Genomic DNA, 22,228 nt, shown 5'->3' with positions numbered 1-22,228 from the left:
TCTAATGAGCTTTTTTTTTTTTTTTTTTGCCAGCCAGTGGTAGTGGTGCACACCTTTTAATCCCAGTGCTCAGGAGGCAGAGGCAGGCTAATCTCTGTGAGTTCGAGGCCAGCCTGGTCCACAGAGGGACCACCAAAGCAGTTACACTGAGAAACCCTGTCTTGAAATAAAAATAAGAATAGTAATTTTCTTTTTTAATGTAGAGTCTTATTCAGTAGCCCAGGTTGGCCAAGTAGTGGTGGCACTAATTCCAGAATTTGGGAGGCAGAGGCAAGCAGATCTCTGAGTTAAAGACTAGCCTACAGAGAAAGAACTACAAAGCAAATTCCAAGACATCAGGGCTATGCAGAGAAACCATGTCTTGGGATAGGGAGAAAGTAAATAGCCCAGGCTGGCTTTGAACTCAGAATCCTTCTGCCCTAACTTCCCAAAGCAGTGGGCTTATAGACACTACCACTACTTGCCAGGAAGCCTATTTAGTCCTTTTCAGTCTCACTCATACTGAGACTGTCTTTTACTGGTAGAATTGTCTTCTTATATCTCTGTTGCATCTTTACATGAGAATGAGAAGTAAAAGTCCTCAGGAGATAGTCCATTGTCGTCACTTTATTTTGAGGAGTTTATCCTTCGAATCTTTTTTGGGTTATCTCTGTGTAGTACGCATGCTCATGTGAGTGGCTACGTGTGCCATTGAGCTCCATGAATCTGCCGTCTCTACCTCCTGGGTCTAGGGTTCCAAATGCACACTGCCTTGTCTGCGTTTTACATGTGTGCTAAGAACCTGAACTCAGGCACTTTACAGTGGAGCCATCTTTATGTATACCTCCGAGGTGATGTTGGTGTATAAGAGGTTGCGCATTAGATGCTTGGGTGAATCCAAATGAAATTTTTAGATTCAGAACTGTGATTAACCAGTTATATACTACACAAGAACTTCTAGACTCAAGACATTGATTTCATTCTAAACACCTGTTATCCTTTTCTGTGAAAAACATTTTGACTCAATGGATTCTAATGTCTCTTAATATTTTTCAATGTAACTTGCCAAATTTATGGGCACAAAATAATTGTTTTATAAACTAATTAATACATTTAAATACAAAGGAATTACATATAGGAGAGTGTGAACGATGTTGACTTGATTTGCATTTAATTGTGGTTGATTGACCAAATCTGACTATCTAAACTTAATTTATTCTTGAATTTTTTGTGAAGTGCATTTGCTGAAAAAGACTCTTCAGAAGTGTGAGAAGAATGGGTGGATGGAGCAGATCTCTGGGAAGGGGTTCAGCGGCACCTTCCAGCTGTGCTTCCCGTATTACCCCAGGTGAGCTCCCAAGGTGAAGTGCTGGCCACTGTAGGTTTGAATCTGCTTCTGGGTTACAGCCTTGGTTAATAGAGCTTGCCTCATTACTATTACCCTGAACTGGATATTATCTGAAAATGATGACTGCAAAAGGTTCTCACTCAAACAGGCATCTTTGCTGTCCTGGAAGAGCTACTGGTTAGCCAGCTCTTGGAGAGTCAACTTGATGCTCATTCTTCATCTTTTTCAATGGTACAACAGATTACCAGAAAATTAAATATTTTAATCATCCAGAAAATCAGATGGGGAGAGTGTTGCCTGTTTCCATGAATCATAACTCTGCCTTCTTCAAACTTTTATTTGAAAAACCTATCTCCTGTTCATGATGTATTTAATTGTTGAAACAGAAACATACATGAAGTTCTTTAACAGCCATGCATCTTTTTGTGTGTTGGTACTGGAACCCTCTTACCCTTTCATTTCTAGTCAGACTGTGCTGTGAGGCTCCTGCTTCCGCAGCTCTGCATTGACACTTTCTTACATAATTCTTAAAAACATGGACATTACTTTATTGAATGTATACTTGAGTTTTCAAACATTACATATAGTTAATTGAATATATACATGATTTAATTTATGGACATACTAATAAAAGCTAAAGAAGTGTTTAGAGGACATGATTCTTGCCCAATTTCTCTCAAACTTTGAGTTATTTGCTGGTTTTGTGAAGGCAAAACCATGGTCACTGTTCTGCACCATTCGCTGCTGTGTGTCTGGGATCAGATCCACATGACAGATTAGTGGCTGATGACTAAAGGAGAAGAATCCTTTTTACCACATGATGGGAGGAAGAGGTGAAATGGGATGTGGAGCTTTTCTGGATTTATGGTGACTTTGTCCAGGTGTTCAGAATAGCTTAAATTCTAAACAGATACTTGTAACCTAACATTTTTAGAGACTATGACTAGAAGTGGACATGTCTGGTCACAGGCTCTAGGTTCACATTATTTTCCTTGTCCTTCATGAGACTTGGTTTTACTTTTTTTTCCTCCTTAGCCCAGGAGTTCTGTTTCCAAAGAAAGAACCAGATGGTTCTAAAGATGAGGATGAAGATGAGGATGAAGATGAAGATGAGGATGAGGATGAATCATCAGAGGACTCTGAGGATGAAGAACCCCCACCCAAAAGAAGGTGTGAGATGAGGAATCTGCTGAGACAGAATAATATCTTGGAGCTAAAATTAGAATTGGACCTATAATTCCAACTATTAGGGAGGCTTAAGGCAGGAGAATTGAAAATTCATGGCCAGTGTGGGCAGTTATTGAAACTTTATTTTTTCGAGACAGGGTTTCTCTGTATTGTTTTGGAAGCTGTCCTGGAACTCGCTCTGTAGACCAGGCTGGCCTGGAACTCACAGAGATCCGCCTGCCTCTGCCTCCCTAGTGCTGGGATTAAAGGCGTGCTCCACCAACACCCGGCTTACATAGTGATTTCTATATAAGCCACTTCTCTTTAAGCAAAGGGAAGTTGTCCTGGCTAGTTCTCCTGCAGTGAGTGAATAGCTTTATTCTTTTGTTATTACAGCTTACAGAAGAAAACCCCAGCCAAGTCCCAAATGAAGGCTGCATCCATGAAGCAGAGAGGATCCAAGCCTGTTCGTAAAGTCCCTGCTGCCCAGAGAGGGAAAGTGAGGCCACTGCCCAAGAAAGCCCCCCCCAAGGCCAAGACCCCTGCCAAGAAAGCCAGACCCTCACCCTCAATCATCAAGAAGTCTAGTGGGAGCTCCTCAAAAAAGCCCACAGCCAATGCAAGAAAAGAAGCGAAACTGTCTAGCAAGGGCAAATCTACCATGAAAAAGTCTTTCAAGGCAAAAAAGTAAATTTTATAGGAAAAAAAGGGTATCATGATAGAATTCAAAATCTTATTTTATAAGGTCAGTGTGCATTTGTTTTAGTTATGATGCTTTTAAATTTTATTTTTTTCTTCCCGTGTGAGCATTTCGGGAAGGAATATAAACAAACCAGTGTAGACATTTGTTAGCTTTAGGTACTGTTCTCAGTGCCTGCCTCTTCATCATTTTAATTTCTGCAATAATCCTGGACTTTGCTGAACTGTGTAGTCTATCCTATTCCTTTTGCTCCTCTTAACCCCCATTCTCTCTCTCTCTCTCTTTTTTTTTTTTTTTTTTTTTTTTGGTGGTCCGATTTGGGGTTTTTCCCCTTTAAGTTAATCTAAACAATTGCAAAGACTCAGATCTGTAGTGAGCACCAGCAGGTAGGGTGCTGGAAGTCAGGAGGAGGCAGATGCACTTCAGAAAGGCATTGCCCCTGCCTGGAGCCTTGCTAAAGCTGTGGTGATTAACCCTGGCTGTAAAATCACTCCACTCAACATTCTCTCCAGCTTGAGCTGGAGACATTTTAGCTTTGAAAAGAAGCCCTAGTCTCTGTGATCCCCTAGATTCTGAAGATCCACTCCTTTGGTCTCTCTGACCAATTGCCAAGCACGCTTTGCTGCCCAGAGCATTGTTCCCTTAACAGCAAGCACAAGTTGTCTGCACCACTTGGTTTTTGACTGAAGGGGAAGTACGGGAATATGTGGAATCTGATTTCTGGTGTTGCTTATATTACCAAAAATGACAGAATATTCTCGATCAAATGTCTAGATATATTTTTAATATTTGGGGCATGAGTTGACAGTCCCTGTTTGAGAATTACTAATGTAGAAATGTTAAGTGGTAAAGTATAATTTGCTAAAATAACCAGATTTCAGGTTCACCTGTGCGCGCTCCCCTTCCCCCCTTTCCATAGCAGTTTTGATATCAGGCAAATGGTTTCCTTTTTGAGATATTTTAACAGAAGAGAGGAGGGGAGAAAGCAAACGAAGCTGTACTACCTACCCCTCTTCTTGTTTGTATTTGTTTTAGGATATTGTGAGGTTGTGTAAGATAGCACTAGCTTTCCTCTTAAGAAATAGTTTCTGCTTATCATTTATTCCTTCCCTGTGGCACTTGATATTTTAATTGTCTTAAACTTTTTGATGTATATCCTCTGGCCCCTTACATACTGCCAGAGGAGAAGGTGTTTGTTTGAGATTCATTCCACTTGCAGTGTCTCCTGGGATCCCCACAGCCTACAAAAGGCTGGAAATGGACTTGAGAAAATGGGCTTGAATTGGATCATAACCTGTGAGATCCCATCATGAGTCATTGGGATTTGTGTTGCATGTAAGGCAATCTTTCCTGTTGTAAATCTTCCTTTTTTATGTACATATATTTTGAGAAATATGAATAAACATGAAATTTTAAAAGCTGCTGAACTACAACTTATGTTGAAAAGGGTTCAGTGTACTCTCAAGAGTAGCTCTCATTGCCTGTCCTGTAATCTCTATTCCTGCAAGGGATTCCATTGCTTGCTTTCTTTTTTTTTCTTTTTAATTTATTTATTTGCATTGTTGTTTTGCCCGTGTAAGGGTGTCGGGTCCCCTGGAACTGTAATTATAGACAGTTGCGAACTGCCGTGTGGGTGCTGGGAATTGAACCCACATCCTCTGGAAGAATAGTGCTCTTAACCACTCAGCCATATCTCCTGTTTAAAGACAAACTCCGGTCTATTTTGATGGTCAGTGATGCTTCCTTTCTAGATATTTTGAATGTTGGTTGTTTAATGAATCAAAAATAACTAGCTAGGTTGCTTGCTTCCTTTCTGTTTTGTTTTTTTCAACACAGTTTCTCTGTGTGGCCCTGGCTGTCCTAGAACTCACTATAGACAAGGCTAGTCTTGAACTCACAGAGATCTATCTGCCTTTGTCTCCCAAATGCTAGGATTATAGGTGTGTGCCACTATGCCTGGCTCAAATCAAAGGTTTCTTGAAGAATCATCTTCTGGGGCTGGAGAGATGGGTCCACTGCTAAAGAGCACTGGCTGCTTTTCCAGAGGACCTGGATCCCATTCCTAGCAACCACATGGCAGCTCAGAACTGCCTCAACTCCAGTTTTAGTGAACCCAACACCCTTATACAGACATACGAACAAGCAAAACACTAATGCACATAAAATAAAAATAAATTTTAAAAAAATCATCTTGTATGAAAGACTTTTCTCAAGATCATAAGAATTTAATTAATATTCTATATTCAGGGAAATCCTTAGACTGGAAAAAAAATATAGCACAGCTAAGGACAGTAGCCTACACTAGAGACCTCATTGTAGTAAGTGCTTGCATTTGTCTTGTGCTGTTTACTAGGTAATAGTCACTCATAGTGTGTTGTTAGCTGTCAGTGTCAACGATTTTCTGCTGTTTTGGTATCAACAGCTGGAGGTTTGGTTTATGTATTTTAAAATAATACTGCTTCTAAAAAGGTTTGCTGAATGATCAGCTGTTATCTGAATGTACATGAGGCACTTAACATGTAGTAAGAAGTTGAGGTCATTTAAGGCCTCTTTCAGCTCTGAATTCTGTTATTTCACAAAAGTTCAGGTTAGGACAGTCTGCTTGAACACCCTAGGAAGGGAAAAGACTGGATTATTCAGTTGGAAATCCCCAACTGTCAAATAAACACACTTCCATTACAATGACAAAGAAGACTTGTTGATTTTTGTCTAATTCTGTGCACGCAGTGAACACATTTATAATTTTCCTTCTGTGTTAAATGCAAAGAGCAAATGTAAGAGGTGGGTCTCTGGCCAGTGAGATGATTTACAATGTTTAGAAGACTTGGAAGTCATCTGCTGCAAACTCTTTGGTAAATGAGTCTCTGAAGGTGCTTGGAAGCAGGATGATTGGCTTAAGCTACATTCTCGGATATCTTTCCATAGTAATGTGACAAAGGCATTTAGCATGGGTTAGATCTGGTCCATGTGAGCATAATTACAGTAGATCTAGTCCTGTGTACATTTCAGAATAGACAGGCTTGGTGGTCCAGGCCTATCATCACAGCAATAGGAGCTATTTAATCATGTCTGTTGGCAATAGTTTGTGAGAAATTTATGTGAAAATAAGATCTTGCTACTTAATGTGTTAGCTTTCTGTTGCTTTAACAAAATAGCAGAAATCTATAAAAAGTTTGTGTCTAATTGCTTGTCAGTTGCTGTCACAAAACACCATGACCAAGGCAACCTATAAAAGAAAGTGTTTAATTTGAGGCTCGTGGTTTCAAAGTGTTAGAGTCCGTGGCCACCATGGCAGAGAGAATAGCAGCAGACATGGCACTGGAGCGAGCAGTAGCTGAGAGCTTACATCTTAATCCATTAGCACAAAGCAGAGAGAGCTAAATGGGAGTGACATGGTAGGCTTCTGAAACCTCAAAGCCACCCCCAGTGACACACCTCCAGCAAGGTCACACCTTATCCTTCCCAAACAGTTCTACCAAGTAGGGACCAAGTATTCAAATATATGAGCCTGTGGACCCCTTCTTATTCAAGCCAGCACACCCTGACTTTCCAGTGAAGATGGCTGAGGGCACAACTTTTCCCTCTAGACTGCTGCCTCCAAAGGTTCTGCCACCTCCCGAATACCTGGTGGATAAGCCTTTGGAGGAGCATGGACCCAAGCCACTTAATATAAATAGTAAGAGTAGCCATGACTATATGCCAGTCTTTGTACTGTCTGTACATACGTAGCACTTCTGTGGTCATGGTTTGTCCTCTGCATTTTATGGGAGGAAAAAGTATGTAGTATGTCACAGGTAGATGGAAAGGTAGAGTTAGCACTTGTAAATAAATGAATTTATTTAGTGTGTGTTCATGTGCTGTGGAACCCATGTGGAGATAAGGGAACAACTTGGAGTTGGTTTTCCTGCCACCATAGCAGATCAAGAGATTTAATTGAAGTCATCAGACGAGGTGGCAAGTGCTTTTACCCTCGAGACATCTTACTGCCCCCAACCCTGTGCACTTTGAGTACAGAACCATTTTGATTGCTTCCCCTATGCTTTTTTATTTTTTTAACCTTTTGAATTATCCCAAGGTCTCTAGGCCAGTGACTCTATCTCTACCCTTGGAAAGAACTGTAAGTAGAAGCTTCTGTCCCGCAAGCCACTCTCAAGTAACCACACAGAGGCTTAACATTAATTACAAATGCTCAGCCAATAGCTCAGGCTTGTTACTTGCTAGCCCATAATTTTATCTACACTTTGCCATGTGGCTTGATACCTTTTCTCAGTGCAGCTTCTCTCTGTGTCTGCTCCCTCCACCCTCCTCAGCATCCTTCTAATCTGGCTCTCCTGCCCAATCTCTTCCTGCCCAGCCATAGGCCATTCAGTTCTTTATTAACCAATAAGAGTGATACATATCCACAGTGTACAGAAGGATTATTCCACAGCAAAGAACTGTTTATGAAGACTGGGAAATGTAATCATCAGAAAGCAGGTTTGCTAACAAGTCAGGGTGGCTGGCAGGCATTTTGTTGTTTGGATTTTTGGAGACAGACTGGCTTTGAGCTTGCAGTGATTCTCTTGCCTCTGTCTCCCAAGTGTTGGCTCTATAGGCAATAATCCCTACATCCAACTTCAGTGTAGCAGTTGCTGCCAAAATGATAGGCTGTTAGTTTACTGGGAATACTATCTACACGGCCCAAGGGTTTTTATTTATTTATTTTTATTTTATTTGGTTTTTCGAGACAGGGTTTCTCTGTGGCTTTGAGGCTGTTCTGGAACTAGCTCTTGTAGACCACGTTAGTCTCGAACTCACAGAGATCCGCCTGCCTCTGCTTCCCAAGTGCTAGAATTAAAGTGTGCCACCACTGCACAGCCAAGGGTTTTTAAAAGATTTTTTTTTTAACTACTGAGGGGAGAAGCAATGGATCTCACTAGAGATGGAGTTACAGGTGAGTGTCTCCACATGAATGTCAGTAATTGAACTGGGGTCCTCTGCAAGGATTCTAAATGCTTTTAAACTGCTGAGACATCTCTCCATTCCTGGCTCAGAGGCTTTTATAGGACTCTACTAGTGCTAGCCCTGGAATGCTTTCTGTTTGGTACTCTCACAGTTTACCCCAGGACCTCATCACCCAGTGCACAGGATGAACTTTCCCAGGAGCCATGGCATCAGTCAGAACTTCGTATTAGAGGGTTGGCAGCTTGTACTTTATAAATTTATAAAATGAGCTCATTTTCCATGAGGCCCACCAAGAGAAGTTCCGGAACATAGATGTAGTCACCTAACAGCCATGAGCTGGAGTCCTCCACTATCCATCACCCATCTTCTGCCATCCTGCCCTTGTTTGTCCCAATCCAGAGTTGTGCAACTGCCTCACTCCATTTCACCATTCTGGAACCTTAGATCTGATGAAACTCTTCTGTCAATCCTCTCTTAATTTACCTATTTGTATAAGTCCATCTTGCTGATAACATATGGCAGTAAGGAGCTGGAGAAATGTCTCAGTGGTCAGAAACCAGGCAGCCCTTGCAGCCAGTTAGTCAGCCTGGCAGAACTGAAGGTGTGTGGTGTGCAAGCTACAAAACAAACTCTGTCTTGGCCGCTTCCATTTTCTAATGTAGATGTTAGAGAGTGGGTTGGGTACTGCATAGTCTTCCTGTAGGAAATTAATCCCCAGATACCCGGTCTGTTTTAACAACAAACTGTTACGTTTCTGGGAAGATGCCCCCCTCTTCTCAGACCTCTTTCTATAGGAAGTGTGAGGCCTGGTTGGAAGTACATCTCTCCTGGGACATTGGCTCTACTGAGTACTTGGGGAGGAGGAGATGCATCACCCAGCTCCATAGCCTAGCTTAGCAGCTGGAGAGCAGCTCTCGCCTGATGTGCAGTTACTCCCACTCGCATTCATCAGCTGGCAAGCGCACAGCCAGATTCCGGGATTTTCGATAAAAGGGGAGACTGTGATAGCAGGCTCCCACCTTTGTGGTTTAGTGACTGTCACTGACTCATCAGGAAATAACCGTGACTTGCAAGGTGAGCACTAATGCGTTTGGCAATCATGACTCCCGCCCCAGCCTGTCTTTCTTTTGATACCCCTCTCCATGCTTAGTGTGGGTAACACCAGGCTTCCTGTGCAGGTGAGTCACCCATCCAGCTCAAGTGCTGTTCTGGCAGCTCCAGAGAGTTTGCTGTTAGGAACGCAGGGTTAGACACGTGGCAGATGAGGCAGTTCTCAGTGGGACCATAGCTTTCCCAGAGATGGCTGGCACCTCCAAAGATTGTCACCTTTCATGTAACTCTTTGAGCATGTAGGATTTTGTTTGTTTGGATTTTATGTGTATGGGTGTTTTGTCTTCGTGTGTGTCATTGTACCACATGTGCCTGACGCCCAAGGCAGCCAGAAAACAGTGTTGGATTCCCTTGGACCCGGAATTACAGATGGTTGTGAAACACCATTTCGGTGCTGGGAACTGACTTGGGATCTCTTAACCACTGAGCCTCTGCAGCCTATAGGACGACGACGACGATGATTACATTTTATTATTATTTGTGTATGCACATGTGAGATTGTGGGCATTTGAAAGGCAGAGGACTTGTTAGGAGTTGTCTTCTTCCACAATGTGGGTCCTAAGGATTGAACTCAGGTCATTAGCCTTGGCAGTAGGTCCCTTAACCTTACCCTGAGAGCCATCTTGCCTGTTTTTTTGTTTTTGTGCTAGGAATTGAACTCAGCCTTATGTGTGCCTGAGAAATGCTCTACCACTGAAGTTTAGTGTCTCCAGCCAGTTTTTCCTTTCTTTAAAAAAAAGAAAGTATTTATTTCAGGGGCTGGGGAGATGTTGCCCATGCAGAGGACCTGGGTTGTATTCTTAGTACCCACATGGTGACAAACAACCATTTGTACCTCTAGTTCCAGAGGCGTGGCCCCCTCTTCTGTTCTCTGAGAGACACAGGCATGCATGCATGCCTACATACATGCAGACAAAATACTCATAAATCTGGGTGGAGAAATGACTAAGTGATTGCTCTTCCAGAGGACGTGGGTTCAATTCTTAGCACCCACATGTCAGCTCACAACTGTTTTTAACTCCAGTTTTGGGAATGTGACTCCCTCTGCTGGCTTGCAAGGGTTATCAGGCATGTACATGGTGCACAGACATACAAGCAGGCAAAACAGCCTACAGATAAAAATAAAATGAAGAAAGGAATGAACCGCCGTAGCTCACAATTAAAAATACATCTAAATTAAAAATAATAAATGATGTAAAGTGCTCCAAATATTTATCTCTTTTTAAGAGTTGGGAGTTAGCTTGTTCATTTTTATGTATCCTGAGTTGCTAGTTTGGTAGGCTGAGTTTGCTACGATGCTCCTTCTTGATCCTAGCTTAGAGACTGTCAGCTAGGTCCCTTAGCACACAGCACAGGGGAGTTGGTAAATACCAGGTCACAGACAAAAGAAACTGAAGGCTAGTAGTATCACCGCTATTTACTGACCCTTCACTTACCAGGCCAGTGCCTGATCAAGTCCTGTGCCTCTGCCAGTGCCTTCCCGTCCTCACCTGATTGAGTCAGGGTGGCAACAACCTTGTTGGAGAGACCCTGGAAGATTGACCAATTAAAGTGTTTACCCAAGCCCCACTTCAGAGCGAGGAAGTGCCCTTTGTGGTTTAGGCCTCTGAGGATTACACCTCACTGTTGACTATGTAATGGTGCCAGGGGCACTGTAGAGACAAGGAAAGCCCCAGGGAACTCCTCTGAAGTAGCAGATTCGGGTCCACCTTCTCACTGTGTCATCTGTCCAGATGTCCCGTGGATGGGGACAACAGTTACTCCCCACCTTGGCCAGAACCCCGGGGCACGGGCAGGTTCTGATGCATTCTCTCTGCGGATTTCGGGTTTAATACACCTGAAGTGCTTGCCTGGCTTGGATTTGCGATTTATTTGGGCCTTGCCCGCGCGCGCTGGCTAACTCATCATTTCCCCAGCTAAGTGGATTTCCGTGAGGTCCTAAGGACTGAGTCAGAGCTCTGTGCGGGACCCCGGAGGAGCAGCCCAGTGAATCCTCCCACGGGAAGGGAATACATGTCACCAAGTCCTCTGCCATTTGCGTGTGAAAGTGAACTGCGTGGTCATGGAGCAACCGAGCGCAGCTGGGTCCTGCAGTGGAGATGGGTACCCTCGTGCTCCAAGTACCACGCAAGTGTTGAGGCCTTGAACTCTGCGGCTTAGGATGGCTTCTCGGAGGAGGAGCAACAAGGAGGAGCCAGCCCGAGACGCGGCGTGGGCGGAGCCAGGGACCCTTGCCGCCTCTGATTGGGAGGCGAGGCCAAGCGGAGGACTCCGCTGGCTCTGATTGGCTGGTAAGGCCGCGGCGGCCGCCAGGTGATACAGAGGGTCGGGTCCCGGGGCCACGTGGGGGGCGCAGGGGCGGGGGCGGGGCGGTCGCGGCACTGGGTAGGCGTTCAGGCTGAGGGGTCCGAAGCTGTGAGACCTGCCTAGAGGCGCCGCGCAGCGGTGAGTGCTCGCGGGGACCCTCCGGGGGCGGACAGGGACCGGGAGGGTCTCCCAGAAGCGAACCGCACCCCCACCTCCCGCCACGGGCTTTTGCTACCATCTCAGCCCTCCTCTCCATCCCTTCCTTCCTGGCGCCAGAGCACCTGAGTCCCCCGAAAACCTAATGTAGGGACGGTGACGCTTGCGAGGTCGCTGTCAGCGCTCGCTCGCGCTCCGCATCTCCGTTCGCAATCGTGTCGGTGTCTTCCGCATCCAGCCAGGGTGCTCGGCGCGTCCAGATAGATAATCGTGAGGAACAGAGGCTGAACAGCCCCAGGACGTGGCTGTCTTCGCGGCGGGTCCCCTCCACAGCGGAGGAACTGGAGGCTGGCGGTCCAAGGTCACACCAGCCAACCCTGCTGAACCCCAGTTCTGTCCCCGGTTGCGTATATGTTGGGGGTGGGTAATCAGGGGTGTGCTGGACATGGGAGAAGGGAGTCCTGCCTTTCTAAACAGTTGCATCCCCAGCACCTGAGTTGTTACGGGCTTATGGGGTCCCGCAGCACCTATTCCTGCACAGACCCAGTGTGTACCAAGGATGGACGCCTGCTTGGGGGATCCATAGACCCTAGGTAGAAGGGCGCTGCCATGCCTAGGCAGAGAGTTATGGGTTTGCCAGCTCCCTATCCTGTGCTGTGTGCCTTTGGTCAAGTAGCTGGGGGGATGGATAGTTCGGCTATAATGTGTAGAGGGACCTAAGATTGGATGTGAAGTAGAGGATCAACCTAGCCAGTTCCCTGCTCCTAAGCAGAATCACCCAGAAAGCAGAATCCCAGCTCCATCCCAAATGTGTCTTTCAGTATTAGAATCCTGGACCAGAAGACCCCTGTGGAAAACTTTGATTTGATTCAAAGAGATGAGCAGTTGTTACCAGGGTTTTGGTGAGCCCTGGTGTCCTCCTTGGTGTCTGGCAGGATCAGACTGGAAGGGAGGCAGGAGAAAGGACAAAGTTCCTGTTTCTGGGAAGGCTAACTATGACCAGGATGGGGGAAGGACCAGATACTGGAAAGGGGCTGTCCAACCCCTCACCCCCATCCACTGCAAACACACACACTCACACTCACACACAGACACACATACAGACTCAGCAAGCTGACCCTCCCTTCTTTTCTCCTTTACCTGGTGCTTGCGGGACTGAGTGACCCGGGAAGGGCTCTCGTCAGCTCTCGTTGTCTCTTTTGTGGTTGCTTCTCTTCTCATCCTGTTCCTCCACCCCACTCCCACCCCCCAGCCTTGTGGATCTCACTGCCTGCTGTGGTCTTGGCCTCCTGCTCTCCTCTGCCGGCTCTGAAAGTGAAGAAGCACTTCACTGCCTCCCTGGGAGCCGCGTCCCCCTGCTGGGAAGGGGTGGGCAGCGTGGCAGGTGGAATGTGGTTTGCTTTCCGCAAACATCAGATGTGCCATTGGGACAGGCGACTGAAAAATGAGCAGGATTAGAAAGGGAGGCTCAGAACACAGGTTGGCAGCAACCTCGAGGAGGGCTAGCTGGGCTCTGAGGGGAGGCTGCAGCCTTTGTTTCCCAGCTGGATGAAAGCTGTAAATGCCTGCTGGCCTCTGCTCCCTGGCTTGAGCCTGGGCTCAAAGGTCACAAGCAGGCAGAGGCATAGGACCCTTCCTGGGTTCTGAGAGCATCAATTTTAAGGCACCCAAAGCCTCTCCCTTTCCAGGCACGCTTGGCACACCCAGGCCATATTACTAACCCCTGGTCTCTCCTGGGGAGTCAGAGCCTCCAGGCCAACCTTGTCAGACTTACTCTCACTGGTGGGGAGGGTCTCCAGTCAGCGTAGCCTGGACAGAAAGAATCTTGAAAGCGCTAGACTCTACTGTCTTCCCGAGCTCCCTACCTGCAGGCTTGGGGGTCTCATCCCCTGTGCCATGTCAGGTTGGCGTCGTGCCAGGCACCTCACGTTACCCAAGGTTTGCAGGCGAGGGAGTGAGGACACAGAGAGGTAGGGCAGCTGGCCCAAAGCTACACAGAACCTGTGCCCAGGCCTCTCCGACCCAAGTCAGTCATTGCTGCTACAAATAGGAGAGAAGGAGCTGCATCTGAGGGGACCTCACAGTAGCTAGCCCATTACACATCTTTCCACATGACTTCCGCTCACCCCTCCCTCTGTGGTCTGGTCAAGGGTTCCAGAAAAAAACAAAATAGGGGCAAGACAGGAGTTCTCTTTGTCAGTCTCCTGGGCAGCTGTTCATCTTGTTTTTTTTTTTTTAAACGATGTTATTGTATTTGTATTTTATGAATATGAGTGCTCTGCATGCATACATGCAGGCCAGAAGAGGGCATCAGGCCCTGTTATAGGTGGTTGTGAGCCACCATGTGGTTGGTGGGAATTGAACTCAGGACCTCTGGAAGAACAGTCAGTGCTCTTAACCTCTGAGCCATCTCTTCAGCCCATGTCTGTGTTTTTTGCATCCTACTTAGTACCTGTACATCATTTGGGTGGATTGTGGTTTTCATACCCTCAAAGGGCTTTGGGATTCGGGAAGGGACTGGAGTCAGGCTGGACATATGAGCCAGCTGCCTTTAAAACCGGTTCCCGATATCGTCAATGCTCGACACCCAGTTCACCACCAGCCCTGGGCCCCACCAGCCCTGGGCCCCCATGCACTGTTGATGTCCTAAGGCTTGCGATGGCTCCCCATCGTGCACCGGGTAAAGTCTCATTCCTCAGTCGGATGCAGCCTGCTGTTTTGGCGCTCTACCTCAGGTCTTCCTCAGGCCACAGCACACTTTTTTGTGCCTCCCTTCTCACTGCCGCCCCCTCCCTTCGTGGTTCATTCCCAGATCGTTCTGTTTTTTCCATGACACCTTTTCCTTTTCCTCTTGAGATGGGGATCTTATATTGTCCACACTGACCCTGAACTCCTGGTTTCAAATGATTCTGGCCCTCCTGCCTCAGCCTCCCGAGAAGACAGAACTACCGGCAAACACTAGTTTCCTTCTAGAACTATATAAGAGCTGCTTCCAAATTTCTACCGGCTTCCCTCACCACAGAGGGCCCTGCCAGCACTGCAGCCCTATCTGTAGCTCAGTGGCCTGTGCCATGAGCCATCCCACCTGTGGACGAGCCCTCCCCAACCCCCCCCCCCCGCTGCAGCTTTTAGCCGTCGAGTCTCAGCCCCACGTGTTGCACCCCCTCCATCTCGCCTGTCTAAGGCTCCTCATTTAGTTTCCCATCATATTCCCCAAGAATGCTGTTCTCAGAAGCAGGCAGAGTTTGTCTTTTGTCTCTGTCCCGTGCCCAGGACGGTGATGGGCACATAGCAGGCGCTCAGTGAAGAGTTGTTGGTTATGAATGAATGAGTCTTTGAACAAGCAAAAGAATGAAAACACCTGACAGGGAGCCATCACCCTGCCTGAAAACCAACCTCTCCCCTGCCCTTCGTAGCCTTCTCTCCGCGGAGCTTCAAGCTGGGCACGCTGGGGACCATGCAGAGGGCCGGGGCCGGGGCCCGCAGGGCCTCCGACTGTGGGCCCGCACCTCACCGGCCCAGGTGCATTGCCAAGTTTGCCCAGGTGGGTGGGTGTCGTCCGTCTTGTATGCTCTGGAAGACAGTTGTGGGGTGGCTACTCCCTGGGGTTGAGGAGGACTTGGGGCCCAAGTACCTAACTCCTTCTCTTTTGGAGTGAATGTGTGTACACGAGCAGATGACAAGATGAGGCCCATGTGACCTGGCCAGGGTCACCTGCTAAGAACTTTAACTCGGACACTGGCCTCCGAGGACAGTGCTCGGTCACTGCCTTGCCTGCAGGGTGGAATGCTGTGTGCACTGGCGTTGCGGCCCTCACGCCCCTCCCTGTCTTGCTTCTCCCCATCACCACAGTACGTGGGGTCCTTTCCTGTGGAGGACTTGGACACGCAGGAGGGTGTGTACTTGGTACAGCAGCAGCTGTGGGCACTGCAGGTGAGGGACTTGGGGAGCACAACCCCAAATTGGGCACCATGGACATCAGGCTTGGGTGGAGCGGCAAGTCTCCCACCCCTACATCTTCCAGATGGGGGCACATGAGACTCAGGGAGAGTGGGACCAAGGGTCTTCCGTGAGGTCACCCAGTAGTTCCAGGCTTCAGGAACTACTTCTTCCTAGATCCTGGGGACCCATGCCCCACAGGTCACAGCATGACTGCTGGGGATCTGCTACCCACGTCTCTGTCCCTGGGCAGGGGTGTTGGAACTGGCTGAGCAGCCTTGATGAGGGGCACTGTGGCATGACTGCATTGGGCCAGAACTAGAAGTGATGCTTGTCTTTGCCAACTCTCTTCCCCTCAGGACTGTTCCCGACGCCGTGCTGTCATCCTGAAATTCAGCCTTCAGGGTCTCAAGGTCTACAGTGGGGAGGACGAGGTAGGAGGAGTAGGAGAGGCTGGGGCAGTGAGGACCAGACGGGGTGTGGTCTTTTTACAGTTCGCCCCTCTAGGACAAGCTCAGACAACAATTGCTTCCCTGGCCCTCCCTCCAGAATCTTCTCTAGAGGCCACCTTCTATCCTAAGGATCAGGGACATCTACCCCATGAGATTTTCCAAGTGTCTGGTTCAGTATTGGCTGGTGGCTGGGGACAGCCATGGGCTGGGAATGGTTGGGAGCCTTGTGTGCTTACCTGTCCCTCACTGGCTACCCACTGTTCACCCAGCATGGCTGCCCGTGGACAGCCAGGCCAGATTGTGCAACCCACAGCTGCAGGCCTCTTATATAAGGCCCAGTGCTGAGTACGGTAGTGCCCTGGAGTCCTGCATCACCTGCCCAAGGCATCGCTACGATCTGACATGACAGCAAGAGACACTCGGGGGATGGCTCTCCCATGGAGAGAGTGGCAGAGCTAGGATTTGAACTCTGAGCATCCTACCTCAGATACCAGTGTAGAGCCCCAGGGCCTGCTGCCACTGCCTCTGTGTGGTTCCAGCTAGAGATCACTGGGTCACTGCCCTGTCCCTTGGTTCCATAACTTGGGTGGCCATCCTGAACTACATCTCTGCAACAGGTCCAGAGCTCTGAGGGCTGAGGGCTGAGGCTTGGCGGGCCTCTGGGAAAGAAGGGTCTCTCTGCTCCAGGAGCTGGGTGGCTTATGCCAGATCTGTGAGGCCCTCGGGCCACTGCCACACAGGTGGGTGAGGCCTGCTGTCACCTCGATGCCTCACAGGTGCTCCTGATGGCCCACGCCCTGAAGCGCGTCCTCTATGCCACCTGGTGCCCAGCCGCCTGTCAGTTTGCTTTTGTTGCCCGGAACCCGCGCAGCCCAGCCAGCAAGCTTTACTGCCACCTCTTTGTGGGGAGCCAGCCTGGAGAGGTACTCGACACCCAGAGGGCAGTGTGCCCTGAGGGGTTGTGTTGTGTCAGGTGGCAGTGGCGAATCCGTGTTTCACCACACTGGCTTTTCCTTCCTCCCAAGACTGCGTTGTGTCAGCGCCCTTGACGCTCCCTGCGCTAGCTAGGACTTTTCTCTGCCGTGGAGTGCCCGCCCTCCCTCATCCTGCCTAGTCCCCACCACCCTCCTAAGCCCAGCCCGCCTGTGACATGAGCCACACACTCCGGCATGGGGCTGTGCCTGATGACAGACACTGGAGTCCTTTAACAGCAGAGGCTCAGGTCAGGTTTTGAGCCGTCTTAGGTGGCCCTGTGTGGATCGTAGGCAGGCATACGAGAGGTCAAAGCTGGTGTGGTCACTGTGAATGGCAGACCTGTGGCAGCCCTGTCATTTTGTGAGTTCACACATTTGGTCTCATCTCTGGATGTGGACCCCGGGTGACAGGTGGCTGAAGCTGTCTGGGTCTGGACTGTGTGAGTGAGTGATGGGTTCTGTGTTCAGGCCCCAGACAAGTGTGGAGAGTTTTCAGTGCCCCATTTCACCAACTCCTCAGAGGACTGTGGGGAGGTGAGGATGAAGAAACAGGCGCACCGGTGCCAGGCTCTGCCCTGGGTCACCCAACAGCTCCTAACTAACAGGGACAGGCCAAGGCTCTTCGCTGCTTCACCTGGAGGTGTTGAGGGCCTGAGCACTGGGAGGACGTGAGGCTGATGTAGGAGTACGTGGCTCTGTGCTCCCAGCGTGGTGCCTGGCACAAAGTGACCTGGTCGTGAGCAGACTAGAGCAAGCTGGCCGCGGGGGCTGAGTGTGGAGAGATTCTGAGGGCTAAGTAGAACTTTTCCCAGGAAGTTTTGGGAGGGGCACCCGAAGCCAGGGGGCCACTTGCAGCCCTGAAGACTGAACTGGTGTCTGAGGGGCTTCCCCGGAGGCTGCTGCCGCTGAGCCCACCCCTCCTGTCCTAGGTCCACATCCTGTACCTGCTGCTCTGCCGCTCTTTCCAGCTTGCTTATCTCTTGCAACACCCTGAGGAGAGGGCGCAGCCTGAGCCCTGCCTGGGGCCTACGGGGGACACGTCCCCGAAGCCACTCTGCAGCCCCGGAGCACCCCCTGCCCTAGTCCGAGAGCCCTTCAGCCGGGATCAGCTGTCTCAGAATGTCCACGCCCTCGTTTCCTTCCGGCGAATTCCTGCAGAAGGGCTACTGGGCAGTAGTGGGGTATGCAGTGCCCCAGACAGTGTATGGGGGAAGGATCGAGGGCCTGGGGGTTATGCTGGAGGGGTGGGCTTCTTTCAGGGTTCACCTGGGCTCAAGCAGATGGGTCTGAATCTGCCTTCCCATGGGCCCCTCTTGGTGCCCTAGAAGGAGCTGCCAGAGCCCGAGGGCCGTGGGGGCACCCGTCACACTCGCCTGGGGAACCCCTACTGCTCTCCCACACTGGTACGCAAAAAGGCCATTCGCAGCAAGGTGATCCGCTCCGGGGCCTATCGAGGCTGCACCTATGAGACGCAGCTGCAGCTATCAGCCCGGGAGGCCTGTGAGTTGGAGGAGATGGCTGGCTGGCTGGCATGGGGCAGGGGCTCATGCATGGTTAGGGGGGCCTGTGGCCTCACCCCCTTGCACCTGCCTTTCTCTCATGGCTGCCTGTGCATGTGTGCATGCATCAGATTTGAGGGTGGCTAGACGGTCGTATATGAGTCGTGGTGAGCGTAAGGCTTCTGTTGGGGGGACCAGATGTGTGACAGTTGGGAGAAGGGGTTTGGTGGGGAGACAAGCCATGGGATGGGGGTGTGTGGTAGAGGGCCAGGTCTGGCCTTGGGAGGTCCCACCGTGCTCCTTCTGACCTTCGTGGTCTCCACAGTTCCTGCCGCGTGGGAGGCATGGCCCCGCAGCCCTGGGGGTCCCTCGTGCCTGGTGGAGAATGAGGGTAGTTTGACAGAGAACATCTGGGCCTTTGCTGGCCTCTCCAGGTAAGGGAGCTCTGTCCCTTGGGATGGGTATAGAAATGTGAGGTAGACTCCCTGTCATGTCTGCACAGGGTGCATACGCAGAATGTAGGGACTTTAACTGGTGAGTGAGGGATGCTCCCAGCCTAGGTGACCTCAGGGCATGGACTTCCTCTGCTGGAACCTCAGTTTTTCAGAATGTGAAATGGGGCTAAGGACAGCAGCAAGACACAGGTGAAACTCTCAGTGTGACCTATCGCTGACAGCCTTCCTGAGGTTTCTCAGACCTCTTCTGACCAGGGCCTTGAAGTCAGCAAGTCAAGTCCTCAGCAGGCCTTTAGTTCCTTTGAATTCTGTTTGCTGAGTGGCTGATCTGGCTCAGAACTTCAGAGGGCACATCAAGCTCTTGGAGCTAGTATGTCCCTAATCAGGATAACAGTCTGGAGTCTGGGATCAGACTGCTGGCCTTAACCTTGGCTCCCTCCCCCTAGGTCCTGTGCTCTTGCCCTGCTGCGGAGAGATGTGCATGGGGCCTTCCTACTGTGGCCAGAGCCCGGTACCAGTGACCAGTGGAGCTTGTCTGTAAGGACCCAGTGTGGCGTGGTGCCTCACCAGGTCTTCCGGAACCACCTGGGCCGGTACTGCCTAGAGGTGAGCCCTAAGGGGTTCCCAGCTCTACCCTGCACTGGCTCCATCTCTTGCAATTCTTACTCTGCCCCTTTCCAGCCCCTGAGCTCCTGAGCCCACCTCACGCCATCCTGCTCCCTTACTGGCTGCTCTCTGGCTCCACCCCTTCTCCTAGTCTGCTCCTGCCTCCTTGGCCCTGCTAGCTGTGCTTCTGTTCTTTTGGGGTTTTGTTTTGAGGCAGGGTTTCTCTGTGGCTGTCCTGGAACACTCTGTAGACCAGGCTGGCCTCAAATTCAGAGATCCACCTGCCTCTGCCTCCCAGTGTTGGGAGTAAAGGCTGGTGTGGTGGCACATGCCTTTTCTTGTTGCTGACTCCGTGCTGATCAGAGTTCAGGGAGAATCACTGAGGTTCTGGCCCCTGAGGTTGTCCCCTCTAGAGGTGTCTTTCAGAGGTAACCTCCAGTAGAGCCAGCCCACATGCACGCAGCCTCTGAGTCTCTGATCTGTTTCCAGGCAAGGCTTTTACATGATATCTGTCCTCCTAAGGCAGTTCTCAGTCCTGCCCCGGCTGGGAAGAACAAGGTTCTTCCAGACTGAGTAGCCCCATGGTTACTGCACATTCCGTCTTCCTGAATTTAAGCCTCCACATGATGGGAGACCAGGGTGTGGGTGGGCTGCTGACACATGGCAGGAGCCATGGGGCAGGGGACCAGAGCTAAAGACGCTTCCTCCCCAGCACCTGCCAGCAGAGTTCCCCAGCCTGGAAGCCCTGGTGGAGAGCCACTCCGGGATGGAGCGCAGCCTGTTCTGCCCACTCAGCATGGGCCGTCTGAACCCCACTTATGAAGAGCAAGATTGTGGCCCTGAGGGCAGGCTCCCACGGACTCTGCGGCCCCTCAGTCATGCCAAGTCTGAGGCAGAGCTACAAGGCCTCGGCTAGGATGCAAGGCCTCAATCCCCTGTGGGCCCAGCCTTGCCCTGGGCTCTGGGCTGTGACAGTCACTCTGTCCTTGCACCCCACTCACTGGCCACCAGCTTCAGACACGTCAGTCTGCCCCTTGATCAGCCTTCCATCCCCCACTGCCCATGGAAGGGGAGCCCTAAAGTTGGAGTTGGCGATAACAGGGCTTCTCCCAGGACCTGGGGCCAACTGAGATACCAGGATGAACAGGCAGGTAGAGCTACATGTCTAGTAACTCTAGGTGACTTAGGGTGGCCACCACTGTCGTCCTAGTACAGAGGCTTTCCAGGTAGGCAGTTCATGGATATGGGTGCAGCCCTTGCTGGAGGAGCCCCAGAGAGCTCCCATAGGGAACCAGATGCCTAGAGAATTGCAGGTTTTCCAGCCTCGGTTCGTTTCCTGGTGTCTCTGCACTGAGTGGGGCCTACAGTAGGCAAACCACAGTCAGTTTGGTAGCTGTTTTAGGAAACCACCTCGTGCTGGCTCTAATACAGTGCTGGCCATTGGGTGTGGCTGGCACTGGTCACCTCCTTGGTAAGTCACCTCCATTTGCAGTGGAAAACTAGAACTAACCCAAACCCCACAGAGAGGGGTGTGGCCTTAGCAATGGGAGATCCAGGAACACATTTCAGAGGAAGGCAGGGACCCAGCCAGCAATGACAAATCCAAGTGTCCCTTAAGTCAACTCAGCAGAATATATGAATCTACCCAAAAGAACAGACTTCTTAGCCTGGCGGATAGTTACGCATGCCTTTAATCCCAGCACTCGGGAAGCAGAGGCAGGAGGATCTCTTGTGAGTTTGAGGCCAGCCTGTTCTACAGAGTGAGTTCCAGGACAGGCAGTGCTACACTGAGAAACTCTGTCTCAAAACAAAACAAAACAAAACAAAAAACAAAAAAATCAGGACTTCTTTTAGAAACAGGTGTAGGCACAGGTGGGAGGGGATGCCTGTGTTCAATGCCTTGAAGGCCACGGGTTTTGATGGGAGCTACAGAGCAGAAAGGAGACAAACCTAGGAGTAAGAGGCAGTTCAGGCCTGATATTTTCAGCTTCCAGAACCCCCCCACACACACACACTAGGATAAGCCCTTAGCTAAGGACATTGTCATTTCTTTCAAGTGACATGTTTCATGAGGGATGGAGAGAAGGGTGTAGGACCCTTTCACAGCAGATAACACTTCCCAGAGCTGAACGTGGGTGGGATTCCTCCCATGGCCATTTCCACCGGCATCCCCACTCCCTGAGTAGGGCCTGGTCCCTAGTGGGAGCAGAGAGATTAGCATATCCTGTGCCTGGGATTTCAACTCCAGAGAGTTAAACCTAAGGAAAGCTGGTAACTAATTGACCCGGACTTTAGGCCAGGGCTCACCTCCAGGAGGGTATGTTCATAGTGTGAATTGCCAATGTGTACAATACCAGGAGATATTCAGCATGTCCAAGGGGGCCAGCCTTCCCTAGACCCTTTAACATTTTTTCCAAAGCATTTATTGATCACATAGTACAAACCACACAGTTTGGAGCCCATGTGTTCAGATTGTGTCTTAATTACAGACCATAGTTCTTTGTTCAAACCATTACCAAGGCCCCCCCCCCCCCGTGTGCACTTTGAGATAAATAAAACACAATTCTTCACAGTCTATTGCAGTCCCTTGGG

General features: G+C 49.7%; 2 protein-coding genes across 12 annotated transcripts in view; both read left to right on the top strand.

Moving 5' to 3' along the window:
* Positions 1-4,612, top strand: part of Hp1bp3 (heterochromatin protein 1 binding protein 3) — a 28,542-nt gene extending 23,930 nt beyond the window's left edge. For all 6 annotated transcript variants that reach the window (XM_040756283.1, XM_040756282.1, XM_040756280.1 and 3 more), the window contains 3 exons: positions 1,216-1,327; positions 2,363-2,497; positions 2,891-4,612. In XM_040756283.1, coding sequence (XP_040612217.1) covers positions 1,216-1,327; positions 2,363-2,497; positions 2,891-3,185 — 542 coding nt within the window. In that variant the 3' untranslated portion in view covers positions 3,186-4,612. The remainder of the gene's footprint in view (positions 1-1,215; positions 1,328-2,362; positions 2,498-2,890) is intronic.
* Positions 4,613-11,605: 6,993 nt separating this feature from the next.
* Sh2d5 (SH2 domain containing 5) lies at positions 11,606-22,211 on the top strand. 6 transcript variants are annotated; one of them, XM_040756279.1, is made up of 10 exons: positions 11,606-11,693; positions 15,128-15,255; positions 15,492-15,644; positions 16,010-16,084; positions 16,879-17,025; positions 18,006-18,257; positions 18,402-18,576; positions 18,901-19,009; positions 19,477-19,636; positions 20,349-22,211. In XM_040756279.1, exons 2-10 carry the CDS (start codon positions 15,169-15,171, stop codon positions 20,550-20,552), a joined length of 1,362 nt encoding a protein of 453 aa, XP_040612213.1. In that variant the 5' UTR covers positions 11,606-11,693; positions 15,128-15,168; the 3' UTR covers positions 20,553-22,211. The 6 variants fall into 6 exon arrangements, with proteins under 6 accessions (XP_040612213.1, XP_040612212.1, XP_040612211.1 ...); XM_040756278.1 differs by having other exon boundaries at positions 11,649-12,072; XM_040756277.1 differs by lacking the exon at positions 11,606-11,693 and having other exon boundaries at positions 14,033-15,255.
* The last annotated feature ends 17 nt before the right edge of the window (positions 22,212-22,228 follow it).

The sequence above is a fragment of the Mesocricetus auratus genome, unplaced genomic scaffold (assembly GCF_017639785.1).
Source record: "Mesocricetus auratus isolate SY011 unplaced genomic scaffold, BCM_Maur_2.0 Super-Scaffold_100014, whole genome shotgun sequence".
In the NCBI taxonomy this organism is placed as follows: domain Eukaryota; kingdom Metazoa; phylum Chordata; class Mammalia; order Rodentia; family Cricetidae; genus Mesocricetus; species Mesocricetus auratus.
The sequence above is the reverse complement of the archived record's forward strand: the minus strand, read 5'-3'. Positions and strand labels throughout refer to the sequence as shown.